Source organism: Strigops habroptila, chromosome 2, assembly GCF_004027225.2.
Source record: "Strigops habroptila isolate Jane chromosome 2, bStrHab1.2.pri, whole genome shotgun sequence".
Lineage (NCBI taxonomy): Eukaryota > Metazoa > Chordata > Aves > Psittaciformes > Psittacidae > Strigops > Strigops habroptila.
The window spans coordinates 12,906,540-12,919,590 of record NC_044278.2 but is presented as its reverse complement, the minus strand read 5'-3'; the positions used below and the strand labels follow the sequence as shown (position 1 = coordinate 12,919,590).

Genomic DNA, 13,051 nt, shown 5'->3' with positions numbered 1-13,051 from the left:
CCTGGCAATTTGGTGCACTCAGAAGGGTTCTGGGTGGCCCAGTTTACACCCAAAGTTTCTATTCCTGCATGGTATACCTGTACTGCTTTTGACTGTGGTTTGTTCTTTTGTGTTTGCGGATATAGGAAATGCAACAAGTGGTTGGCTTTAAAGAAATCACATTGCCTCTATCAGCAGATTTATATGTTATGCTACGATAGTGGTATCATCATAGCCGCTTCATCATTAATGATATTAAAGTGATTCAGTTGTAGATTTAGAAATTAAACTCCTCTCCTTTTTCTAAGCCAAGATCATCAGATAAGCTGAATGCAAGCAAAAGCGTGGCTTTCTGGGATGTTTCTTCTGGGAGGAAAAACTAATGATGCCACCAAGTATTTTTAATGCAGTTCTGTTTATTTATAAACAACATAAAAAGTTACTTTTTTTCTTTTTTTGATCTTAAAAGAATCAAACAATAAATAATTTATTTGCTTTAGCCTGTGGGTTGATGGTTTCTCATATGAATTAAAGGTGATGCAGTCACATGAGACACAGCTTTGATCATTGCTGATCTCCATGAAGAAATTCGGACCACCGTATTTCATTGTTTATATTTGGACACTTGCCAGACATGAATGTCTCTTTGCATACTGCAGACCCCTTTAACGCTGCAGAGCCTGTCACGTTAACTCTACCATTGTAAAAGACCGCACAGCATCACCGATCAGTGAGAGCTGGAACCTGGCTCCAGCCTAGAGCCACGATGAACACCACACGTGCCTCAAAGCTGTCATTCTCCAGGGTGCTCTCTGCTGCAGCCGTGGCCTCGGCAGACGGACTGGCCCTTTCCAGAGTCCAGAGAGAAGCCTCCATGTGTGGCGGCATTATGGAGAGCTGGAGGTGCAAATGATTGCCCTGATGACAATAAAGCATCTCGAGTCATCTGTTTGGGCCTGTAGTACAGTTGAAAAATACACCCTCCTGTAGAGATGCAAAGACCAGTGGTTCAGGCAGAGGACATGTATATGTGTACATATCCCACTGATGGCTCCTCTTACAGGAGAAAAGCTGCTATTATCTCCCTCTTGTCCACCACTGCAGGCTGTGTGGGATGAGAACCTTGTGAAGGACTGAAGTAATTTCACGGTGCCACGCTTGCCATAAGCTTTTCAACCCCAAGGACAAGCATGAGGTGGTGCCAGCTTCCAGATGAAGACAGCCACCCTCCCCTCAGTCACACTGCAGTGCAGCACAGCTGAGGATGCCCAGCAAGTGCAGCAGAGGGGTGGCAACAAACAGCGTAGACTATAAGTTTGTATTGCTGCAAAGCAGCAACTCGGGGAACTACAGCGTCAGTCTCTCAGTAGGGGTTTTAGGGTGACTGATGATTGCAAAGGTGTTTGTAATGCACAGGCAGAACCTACTTAGCACTGTTTCTATTCCTTCCCTTTCCCAGGCAACTTCTCCTGGCTGCATCCTACAGTCCTCCTTCAGAGGTCCTTCAGCAACCCCTTCTCAGGATTCACACTCCTCCCCCATAAAGGTGTATCTCCAGTTTGAGAATTGTTGCCAGGTATAACACAGCTTTCCTCCCAGTAGTTTTACGTATCTGCCAAGACAAAGCATTGTGGTATTGCATTGGTTTATATTTTGTGCAGAAGATTCTAGTGACATCAGAAGCTGTGTCCGTAGTTCAGCTCTGGTTCAAAGAATGGTGAGGCAAACTTCTAGTTTCAGGTGTGAAAAATCTCAGCTCTTTCATCTTCCTTCTAGGAGCATTCTGTATTGGGCAGAGGATTTGGTTCTGCATTCATGGAAGGTGAAATGAATCATAATATGGAGGGCTGGAAGGCATCTTCGAAGACATCATCGTCAGCACTCTCATAAGCAGGTGGTGGAGTGAGTGGCTCCAGTGGTTCAAACGTGTCTGCAACACCTTTCACTTCATGGATGTCTGAAACAAACCGCTGCAGTCTTGGGGGCAGCACCAGTTGCAGCTGCATCCTGGATCCTCTGTCTGTCTCACAGGTGTGCCTTGTGTCTGATACCACTGACACCCTGAGAGCCTCTACCATCATCTCTTCCTGGGCGGATGATTCAATAACTACGTTGTAAGGAGGCGGCTCATTCAGTGGCGAAGGTACTAAGCCTGGATTGGATGCAATTGTCCATATTGCTGGAACTGACATGGTCATCACTTCCTCATAGGTGGGTGCTTCATAGGCAGCGTTCACCCTATGTGCAAAAAGAGGAATGTCAGTTACAGTGACTATTTTACTGCTTAGTTTATGCAGAAGCAGATACTCCAGATAACGTACTATTGGGACCAATCAATAGATGGGACTGAGACAGTGTATGTCTCATGGGATTACTGTATGTGATATTCTGCCACTGGATCAGCTCACTTGTACAGCTAACTTAATGTCTTCCTTTATGGTCTAGAGAATGGCTCATCAGACCATTTTTCCACATTCTCTGGAATAAGTGAGGAAACTCACACTGTTCAATTCAGTGTCCTAGGTTTGGCGTGATGTCCCTCATGTTAAATCTCCTACCAGTCAAAAATTATTATTAAGAATTACTACTAAGTATTTCTTGGAATAAAACAGGAGTTTGCTTTTTTAATATGTTAGCTCAATGTTCATCTATTTTTAAAAGGAAAAAATCCAAGTATTTTCATTTAGTTTAAACAAGGACTAATTATTTTGTGTTAAAAAGAGTATCTGTAGAGAAAAATGTTATTTTAGAAACATTTTCCTTTTTAGGACATATTTTTAAATAAACATACTAATTTTCTTCTAGTAAGTTCCCAAGGTAGCAAAGCCGAATATAGACTCCTTTTTACTTAACTCTTTCTAAAAAGAAACACACAATAACATTTTGCCATCTTACAAACCCTCTATTTGAGAATGTCAAGTCATTTCTGGATGTGATAATGATTATCTGGATTATACAGAAAAGGAAGCAAAGATACAAGTAAACTTAAACTCTTCAACTACAGTAAGTAAATTGGGGTTAAATTAGATAACGCTGAGAACCTGCAAATGTACGTGAAGCCAAAAAGATGTGGAAAAATTCAGAGCCTCTCAAAATCAGGGTTTATTTTTTTTATTAGTGTGCAATCAGGTGTTTAAGACTGGAAACACACCCAGTTACAGGTTCTTTTTTACAAATTTGCTGAGCAACAGTTGCTCTAGAGATAAGGTTTATAGAGCTAAACCCAGCTAAGATTCAGTATTGCCTCAGCAGTTTTTCCTTGTCTGACTCATTGTTTGGCAAGACTTAATTACGCAAAGAAACATAAAACTGCGTCTAGATCTGTTTAACCTTGGAAATTGTTAGTGGATCAGTTCCCAGGGGGAAGAAAATATATATCGGACAGGATACAGGACATGCGTGGCAGACACATTTGCAACCTCCACCTGAAGAATGAAGGAAAACAACGGAAAAAGAACTTTAGTCTTCTGGAATAGAGTCTGTGTTTTGTGTCCTACGAGAAGGGCAGCAAAACAATATGTAAAATGGCCATGACTGAGGAGAGAGAGTTAAAGTAAGAGGAATAACGAGGTTGCTGCTTACTCTGCTTGGCTTTGCCCGTTTGGAGATATCTCGTTTGCATCACGTTGCTGTTGATTCCTCAGGCAACACTTGACAAATGCACTCAGCAAATAGCCGGTCAGGCACACTCCCCCTACCCCTAGGAAGAAATAGCCTGCTGGATTGATGTTAGATGAAATGGCCAGCATGGTGACCCCAATGAGAAGAGCAGCAGTGAAAAAAAGCAAGAAGGCTTGGCGGATGTTCTTCCAGTGTGTCTCTAACCACATGGTAGTATAGATGCTGGTAGCAGACACTTGAGAACAGATGCGCAGTTAAGGGGACAGACATCTGTGGAAGATGGAATAGTTTTTTCAACATGAAACAGAAGTCATAAGTATCATGACCAAAATAAGAACATACATACTCGAGTACATGCCATCATGAGAACATGCAGCTACATACATGCACATACATAACATCCTGGGGAAATCCGCACATAAATGCATGCCAGTGTAAATGTACTAGAATTTCCTATGTGAATGCATATTGAATAATGGGTGCATTTGAACGCACAGACCTGAAATGCATAAATAGGCCATAAGCACTTATTGCCAGACTTATCTAAAAAGGACTAGCTTCTTAATAGAACTTAGAGCAGTCTAGGATGCAGATTTGTGGTTATTATGAAGGTGAAACACAGAATAACTTTAATGGTTAATTCTAGGACATTTGTACATTGCATAGCAAACATTCAGATACTAGTTCAGATCCTGGAAGAAAAGTAGCCTTATTAATGGGGCTGTCTGCCCTGGTGAATAGAACATCTAACTTCAGTGTAGCATTATAGCAATAGCATTACTTTAGGTTCTAGATGCAGCTGGGGTACGTCTGGTTTTGCAAAATGTAGGCATGTGTTTGAATATTTGCCTATATCCCCAGTTTTTCTGTTGATGTGCTTTTTTGCACCATCCTCAAGCATGAGAGCCCCTCCTGTCCCCCATTCTAAACCCCATCTCTGGGCAGGAGACAGCTCTTGCACTGGGTGCAGTCAATATGAAACACATACCAGGGATCTGTATTCAACAATTTTTGTCTGTCATTTTGCATGTGTTATACTAATCTACATAGATCACATTGTTTTGATGACGACACTGTCAAGAACAAAAGCATGACACAATGGGCATCTTTTAATGAGAATGCATCTCCTAACAAATCTAGTTTCCATGTTACATTGTGTGCTTTTGCACACTAAGTGCGTTCCCCTGTTAGAGCATAAACAGATACATATATAATATATACAAATGCCAGAAAAAGAACATTGTTTTTCAGCATATACTTACCAGAGACAGGTTTCGGTAGGTAGGAACAGTCATGTTTTACGTTCTCTCTTCATCACAAGGAAAAATGTGCAAGCATTTTGTCCCTGCTCCTTTTCGTTCTGACCTGAGGATGGGACACCGGTAAAAACTCTCTGTCCTTTTGAGTTTTCTTGTAGGGAGACAGTGAAGATTTCTTTTGAAACTAAAAGCCAGCCAGTATTGAATGATGGGAAGATGCCGTTGTATGAGTTTTGAGTGGGAAACCTTGTTTTTCCAGGTTCTTAATCCAAAGCAATTTCTAGACGATCACATACGTTCCACTGTTTTGCAGCTCTTCTAGGTCTATCCCACAAAAGCAGGAAACTCCTGAGGAAAGAGGGCGGAGTGAGCAGTGGGGGAGTGCTTACCTGTGTCGGATCTGTTTGGTCTGCTTTACTCTAATGAGATAAACCGCCCTGAAAGCTATGTTCTTCCACCACCACCGCCCTGCAAAACAGAGGAATCTTGATCTCTGCCTCACAAAGCAGGAAGGACTGCTGGCCCAGCCCACGTCACACGGCCCACACGCAAATCTATTTGTGAGTTGTGTAAAGTGGAAATCTGTATATTTTTCGATCCTGATTGCGTGCTGTTTGTCACATGTTGTTTTATCCCGTTTGATTTTACAAAGGAGGCAATGGTTTATTATTTCACAGAGGGATGAGTTAAAATCCTTTTTGCTCCTTGATGTATCTGGGAATGAGAGGTACTGATAAGCAACAGAACAGGTACTGAATTACTTTGTGAAGTCTGTTACCATCTGAACCTTCAGTGCATGTCTGAAAAAGAATGAACAGAACAGAACAGAATAGAATAGAATAGCAGGACAGGACATTTCAGTTGGAAAGGATCTACAGCAATCATTTAGTCCAACCACCTGAACAATTCAGGGCTGACCAAAACTTAAAGCATGTTGTTAAGGGCATTGTCCAAATGCCTCTTGAACACTGACGGGCCTGGGGCATCAACACCTCTCTAGGAAGCCTCTTCCAGGGTTTCACCACCCTCTCAGTAAAGAAATGCTTTCTAATGTCCAGTCTAAACCTCCCCCTGGCATAGCTCTGAACCATTCCCATGCATCCAGGATGTCAGGGAGAAGAGATCAGCGCCTCCCTCTCCACTTCCCCTCCTCAGGAATGTGTAGAAAGCAGTGAGGTTCCCCTCAGCCACCTTTTCTTGAAACTAGGCAGACCCAAAGTCGTTAGCCATTCCTTATAGGACATTCCTTCCAGCCCTTTCACCAGCTTTGTTGCCCTACACTGGACACATTCAACCACAGCTGGGCAACTTGTCCAGAAGGATGCTGCCATAGTAATAGCCTTACTAAAACCCAGAAATTTCTACACCCACCGCCTTCCCTTCATCCACTGCGTGGGTGACCTTATCATAGAAAGATACCAAATGAGCTAGGCAGGATTTTCCCTTTGTGAACCCATGGTGACTGTGCCTGATGACTGCATTATCGTTTAAATGCCTTTCAGTAGTACCCAGTATAATCTTCTCTGTAGTTTTTTCCAGGAACTGAGGTTAGACTCACAGCTCTGTAGTTCCCTGGGTCTTCCCTCATACCCTTTTTGAGGATTGGAATAACTAGTGAGTAGGGACCTCCCCAGACTTCCAAGACCTTTGGTAGATGATCAAGTTGAAGAAGATGGTTCTTCTTTCAGTCTCTAGGAAGCATTTCACCTTTCCCCTGTTTCATCTTGCTATCTACTCTACCTTCTGCCCAAACTGCTACTGATTAACTTAGTACCTACAGTAAGATCACTTATCAGCTTGGTCTGCAGAGAAGCTTGCTTTATTCCTAAGGGCTTGTTACATAGATACCATGGTGCAATTAATCTCTCTGCAATCATTATGTCTTGTCTTCCCTATAACCTTGTCCTGATGCAATTTCCAAGAGTCTGAGCAAGTACTGGGAACAAAGTGCTACTGAACCACCTTTCCCTGTGTGGGGAAGTTATGCCTATGCTCAAATGTTCAAAAAACAGTGTGTAACTTTGAGAAATGCAGTTGTGCTTAACCTGCCATAGTTGAATATTCACAGATTTCCTGGGAGCTGGCAATCTCTTTTTGTCTTCCAGCTTATTCGAGTTCTTACAGGACAATAGTTGAAAGTTATCGTATGCGTAGTCACTGTATGGTGAGGTTTTTTTGGCATGGTTGCCTTCTACCTGCAGTGGCTTTTCTCTGTATACCAAGGTTGAGATGTGGTCACAGAAGGACTGATATTGCAAAGAGAGCTTCTGCTGCAACTAGTTCCTCAACTGTTGCGGGGATAGCTAAAAAACGTAAATCTACAGAGACTGAGTCAGAGACACTTGTTATGTTGTGCACAACTAATGGACTTCTCTTTCCTGAAAGTAGGGAGTCACGTTTAAGGTGACAAGTGCTTCCAAAGCTGTCTGCACACCTGAAGTTCCTAAGTATTTAAAATTAATAAAGCAGAGCCTCTGTTTCTGCCATGAGAAGGATGGCTAAGTAACAAACGTTTACCAAGGATATGATATATGAGGGTTTTTATCTCCTCTTACAGCCTTTTAAATTCATTTACATCATGTTTTGCTTTATCTTTTTATTCTGAGTTCTCCTTAGGGCCTGGGCTTTAAAACTGTGAGGTTTCGTTAGCATCGGTAAAGCTTTCTGCAGCTGGTTTAGTTTAATGACAGAGCTCAATCTGGTCTATATTATTTACTTTTTGTTGGAGGACCTTCTATACTTGTGTAGAAACTCTGCACATGGCAGTACTTCTACTGATGAAAAATCAGATGTTACTGTACATACGATTAAAATTGGCAGTATGCATTCTTGTGAAATAATTCACCCATCTGATTATAATGCTATTAAATGGAATACTACAGTGACTTCTCATTTTTTTGCTAATTTAGAGCTCCTAATGTGGATCAGAGAGAGGTGTAGATGACTGGCTAAAGGTGAAGGAGGAGAGCAGTTAAGATCTTACTGCTAGAATATGGTAAAAGAATCAATTGGAATACCTACTGCAGAAAGAACAAGTGAGCAGAAAGAAACAGTTGCAAGATGAAATTAAGGAATCAGTTGAGGATAGTTGAAAGAACACAGGAAAATCATATGCTGTCATTCTAGACTTTACAAAGTTTTTCTGGAAATAAGAGAAAATAAGACCTGTAGATGCTGAGCTGCTTTACTGTGGAATAGTATTTGCATTCCTTTTCTCCAGATGTAATTTCACCATTCCAAAATGGGAAAGTTTTCAGCCAAAGAACATGAGATGCAGTGAGAAAAGTTAATGTGTAATTGCCACAGAATTCCCATTCCCTATCTTCCTTCCTGGTCCTAGTGACATATTCTTGCTGCTTATATTGCCAAACCTGTTACTCACTGGAACCCTCCCTGACATGTTCTGATTGTTAACAAGGCATAAAACTAACCAGTAGAAAGGGAAAAAAGTTCTATCTTCTGTTGGATTAGTAAACTAACAGTCACAAAAACATGCAGGAAGCACCAGTATGGCCACAAGTGTGGAAGGCCAGAGAGAGGATAACATGGTAAGAGAAGAAATAGGAAAGAAAAAAGTTAGTAAAATCTCTTTTAATGAAGGCAATTTTTGCTTGAAAACTACAACAGTCATCCTTTTTATTTTCTTCTTCATTATATATTCTCCATTCAAACACAACACTGTTTCAGCACTAGTTTTAGCACTAGTTTTCACTGTGCTTTGCTCCAGCCATGTGCCATAAAGGCAGCATACCTCAGAGAGAGGAAGCTCGATGTGGTTCCTTTTTCTACCTCAGGAAAAATGGATGTTATGCTTCAGTTACATCCGTGCGAGTAGGGTGGGTGTTCACAGGAGTCAGTGAAAGAGCATTTTCTTCCTTACTTTATGAAAGCAAGTAGACACATAAGCTGAAAAGAATGTAACTTTTATCTTGGCATGGTTCCTCAGTGTATGAGCTGTCAGTATATTTAGTGATCCATACAGGTTTTATCCAGTCCTGGCATGGATTTGCACTTCTAATGGGCATTGCCAAATTAGCGAGAGCACATGCTAACATATTTCTGGTACGTGCCATGATCATGCCTTGCAGTATTGCAGTTTGTATGGCATCTGAAGAGTTATCCTGGTCCACTGTAGCATGGCATTGTGAAGATGTTTTGGATGGTTTTTTGCTGTGTGGTGAACGACTGTTTCCAAGGTCAGCCATCAGCCGCAGGGACAGCGTCTTAAAGAACACCATGCCACATCACTGGCAGACCAGGCTGCTATTTGTAAATCGTGCTGTGAAAGCAGGACACCACTTTTGCTTTCTCCTGAGGCAGCAGCCGTAGTGATACTGCAGCTCCTGTTGTTTGTAAAGGGAAACTGTTTTATCAAGGCTTCTGTTCTCAAGAGATAGCTTTCTTGTTCACTGTAGGCAACAAAAACCCAGGACACTCAATATGTGTATATCTGGTTGAACTGATGGCTTTGAGAGAATTTTTTAATGGTGATAACTGCAAGTCTGCTTGTTCCATATCGTATCTGTATTCACAAGGCAAGTGATGACTGGTTTCAAAGGGTCTTTCTGTGAATATTGGAGAATTTCAGGACAGAGTGGTCACAATTCAGGACATCTGTGTTGTTCTGAATGTTCTGAATCATATTTGATGCCAAAGATGATCTGTGTGATGGTGCCACTGTTTCTTGAGAAGAATTGTCACGTCTACTGGCTATTGGCAACCTCTGATTCATAACACTATTCTGTGAAACCCCTTGCAGATGAAAAATGTCAGAGTGTTTCAGGAGACAGTGTGAACTATGTGAAAAGCTCTCACTGACACTTGGCTGAAGAGACTTAGTTGAATATATTGGAACTACTGATGAGGTATATTCTCTTGTCTACTGCCTCCTCTTGTTCCTCCTGCTTCTTCCAAATTTTGTGTCACTTGTTAAAAAGGGACAATAGTCTCTTGTTTGAATCATCATTATATGACCCTTTACTTCTCACGCTTCAAAATGTGGCAGTGTGAGACACCCAGACCTCGCACAAGTTTCCAGTCTACACCTTGCCATAAATCCATTGATACTGACAAAGCCTCCAAGGCTCCATTGATACTGATGAAATTTCCCAGTCTTTGGTGGTGCTCTTGTTTCCAAGCTTTTGATGGTGCTATTGTTTCCAAGTCTTTGGTGTTGCTATATTTACCCTGATTCTCCTGTTCATCAAGCTACTCAGCAACAACTCTGACCATCATCAAGACTTCCTAAATTTCTGTTTCAGCCACTGCGATGGGATGTACATTTTGCCATCTGAAAAGAAGATAAAGGGTCTTCATGATAAGAGCTGACTCCTCTGCTTACTTGGCGACATCATGTTCACCTGCTATTCTTGAAATTATATTTGCAAAGTAGGGGATAGGGCAGAATGAGAAATGTGTGGAAGCGAAGGTGATTTGTCCAGTTTCCTATGAGCACTGTAAAGGACAAATGATGCACTGAGCTTTCTTTACGCAAAATCCCTGACAAGTGTTTGCTCATACTGAGTACTACAGCTTTCTGCATCTCTTGCTTCTGCTTGCTGCTTTCCTGTTGAGAAGTGCCCTTGCATGGCAGCCCAGCTACAGTGAACATTGTGAAGCCTGTCTCACAGTTTCTAAAATTCCAAACCTGAAGTATATGAAACCGGCAACATGAGTTTCTACCAGATCAACGCATTTCATCGTGGGGCTGGAGAAGGTAGAAATACGTTAATTTCCATGCAAACTATGAATGGCTTGTTTAATATGATTAAGACCAAAATATGAATCATTAAAACACTTCCAGAGTTCTTTTCAGAGATTATTTTTTATGCTCCTATTTTACATCTTGTGGAGTTGCAGGCTGGTTTTCTTACAGGTTGTGTTGTAACGGGAAGGTCAAAGAAGTGTAGAATCTGACTTCAAACATGTTTCCAAACAAAAGAAAACCAAAAGCAAGGCTTCTTGTGAATTGTGGCCCTCTAAATGTAGACCTTTTGGCTAGTAATTGCTATAGTAAGAGGACTGGGTTTTGGGTTTTTTTCTGTTAGGTCAGTTAGAGATAATGGAAGTGAAATAGCTTGAAGAACATGCAGGTAGAAGTGAAAAATAAAGCCTGATGTTCTGCAAATCAACACTGGATGTATGCCTTTGGATGAGTCAAAGGAAAAAAAGATACCGTTTGGGGCTGACAGATGAAATCCTGATATTATAAACAAAGAGGCTGTGGTTAGGTGATTCCCCACATTTGATATGCCCATGCAAAACTCTTCAAGATAAGAGAGTAACTGACTGTTGTTGTGAGATGTTGTTTGACAGTACTCCAGAAAGTTTACGGAGCACATGTCTGCAGTAAGTAAACTTGAAGCCATAGATTCAGTTTTTATTGCAGGGCTGATAGACAGGGTATATTATGTATTTTATAAATATATGTATATTTATACTGTACAGCCCACATATGCCAATTGGAACTGTGTCCTATTGTGATATGTACTGTACAAACAGAGTAGGATGTATGTTTAGTCATTCACACAATTCCCCACATTTCTTCATTAACAGATTTCCTATTACTCTATTTCTAGGTATTTAGAGTTAGTGGATGGTTCCTAAGTGGTAGACATTTTCTTACTGAATATTATGAAGTGATTATTTTTAAGACATTATATATGCCAGGTACTTGTCTAAGTAAGCGTTGGCTGTTCCCTGCTGTTGTACATACTTACACTACTAGACCCTCCTTACTCTTCATGTGTCATTACTGGTAAGCAAAGAAATGATCCATATTTTGTCTCTGCATAACCCGTCTTCGCCCCTTTCCAGGTGGCCCCTCATCGTAATCACTAGGTGCTTTTTGAGGCAATTCTCTTGAGGAATTCATTGTGAACAGCCTGCACATTGTTTGTTTACTGCCCTGATTCCAGTAAGTCACAATGTCCTCCCCTTCCTGAAACTAAGGGCACTGTCTACTTTTCTTCTACTGAGGAATACTAGCAAGGAAAGGGGAAGCAAGGACTGTTGTCCTAGCTGAGGAGCCGATCTCTGATTCACGTAGTCTCAGTTCAGCTTCCAGTTGCTACAAACCTTTACACTGTGACTTTAAGCAGCTCTCTTTGCAGGTCTCTTGGAGAGCGAGTAGTTTTAGGATGGGGCCTCACTCTTACATTGTGCTTTGCGCATAAGGCAGAGATTTTACTGAGCTGTCGCGCAGCCTCCTTCAGTGGAAAAAAGGAATAGACATGTTTCACTGAAATCACATTTCAGGATCAAGTCTAAAACATCATCAGCACGACAGCTCCCCAGTGTACTTACAAGCGACTTTTCGTGCCTTTTCGGGGTGTAAGTCCTAGCGGGTTTCCCTAACGTTTTTAGAGCACGGTAGCTCGCGAACGCTCCCTACCCCGCGCCCGCACCGCAGTGGATCGTGCCGTCCACACTAATAGGCAGCTGCTCCGGCTCTTAAAGAGACCGCGGCAACCTTCTAATTGCCCGGGATCCCGTCCAAAGGAGGGGACTCCTGCCAGAGGAGGGTGGTCTGGATGTCTTGTCGTCAGGGATTCCCCAGCTTGAGAGGGTTTGACAGGAGCCGTTCCGTGCTGCCCCTCGTACTGGAGGCTGCTTTAACCCCTTCTGCTCCCATCACAGTTTCAGGCTGACAGGAGATGTTTGTGGGGAATAATCCCACCTGGTTCAGATGATCCACACAGATAAAAATTGAGAGCAGCTTTATCCCTAACTCTGCAAAAGAAACTTGTCCGATTGCCCTTCCATCCTGGCATTCCCCTGTTGCTCTCACCTGCACTGACCCTCCAGGTTTGACTTCTCTTCCTCCCCATCCCATGTATCTCCTGAACAGTGCCAGTGCCAGTGCCAGTTTGGAAACTTGTGGGCACACACTTTGTATGTGTGCCCTATCCTTCTGTTTGGATTAGACCGGAATTTTTTCCCTAGCTTGAATAGCACTTCATTGCTGCACACTATTAAACTTGATGACCCAACCCAGGCAAGGCCCCTATCTTCACCTGCGTGCTCCTCAGCCTTCCCTCACTCTATCAGCTTGCCTCTCTGCTGCCAAAAAAGGCTGTCCATCCATCTGTTTTAACATGACCCTGGCAATCCTTTCATGTCTCTGCCTTGATTTCACATGTAATTCACGGACATGAACTGGCTTTGTACACCCGTATATTACAGCTTTTGAG

General features: G+C 42.1%; 1 protein-coding gene across 1 annotated transcript; it reads right to left on the bottom strand.

Annotated features, from left to right (window-relative positions):
* Positions 1-441: 441 nt before the first annotated feature.
* On the bottom strand, positions 442-3,843 carry TMEM139 (transmembrane protein 139). Its single transcript, XM_030471712.1, has 2 exons — positions 3,562-3,843; positions 442-2,217 (listed from the first exon to the last, which is right to left on the bottom strand). The coding sequence occupies exons 1-2, from the start codon at positions 3,807-3,809 to the stop codon at positions 1,812-1,814; spliced, it is 654 nt and encodes a 217-aa protein (XP_030327572.1). The 5' UTR covers positions 3,810-3,843; the 3' UTR covers positions 442-1,811.
* Between the last annotated feature and the right edge of the window lie 9,208 nt (positions 3,844-13,051).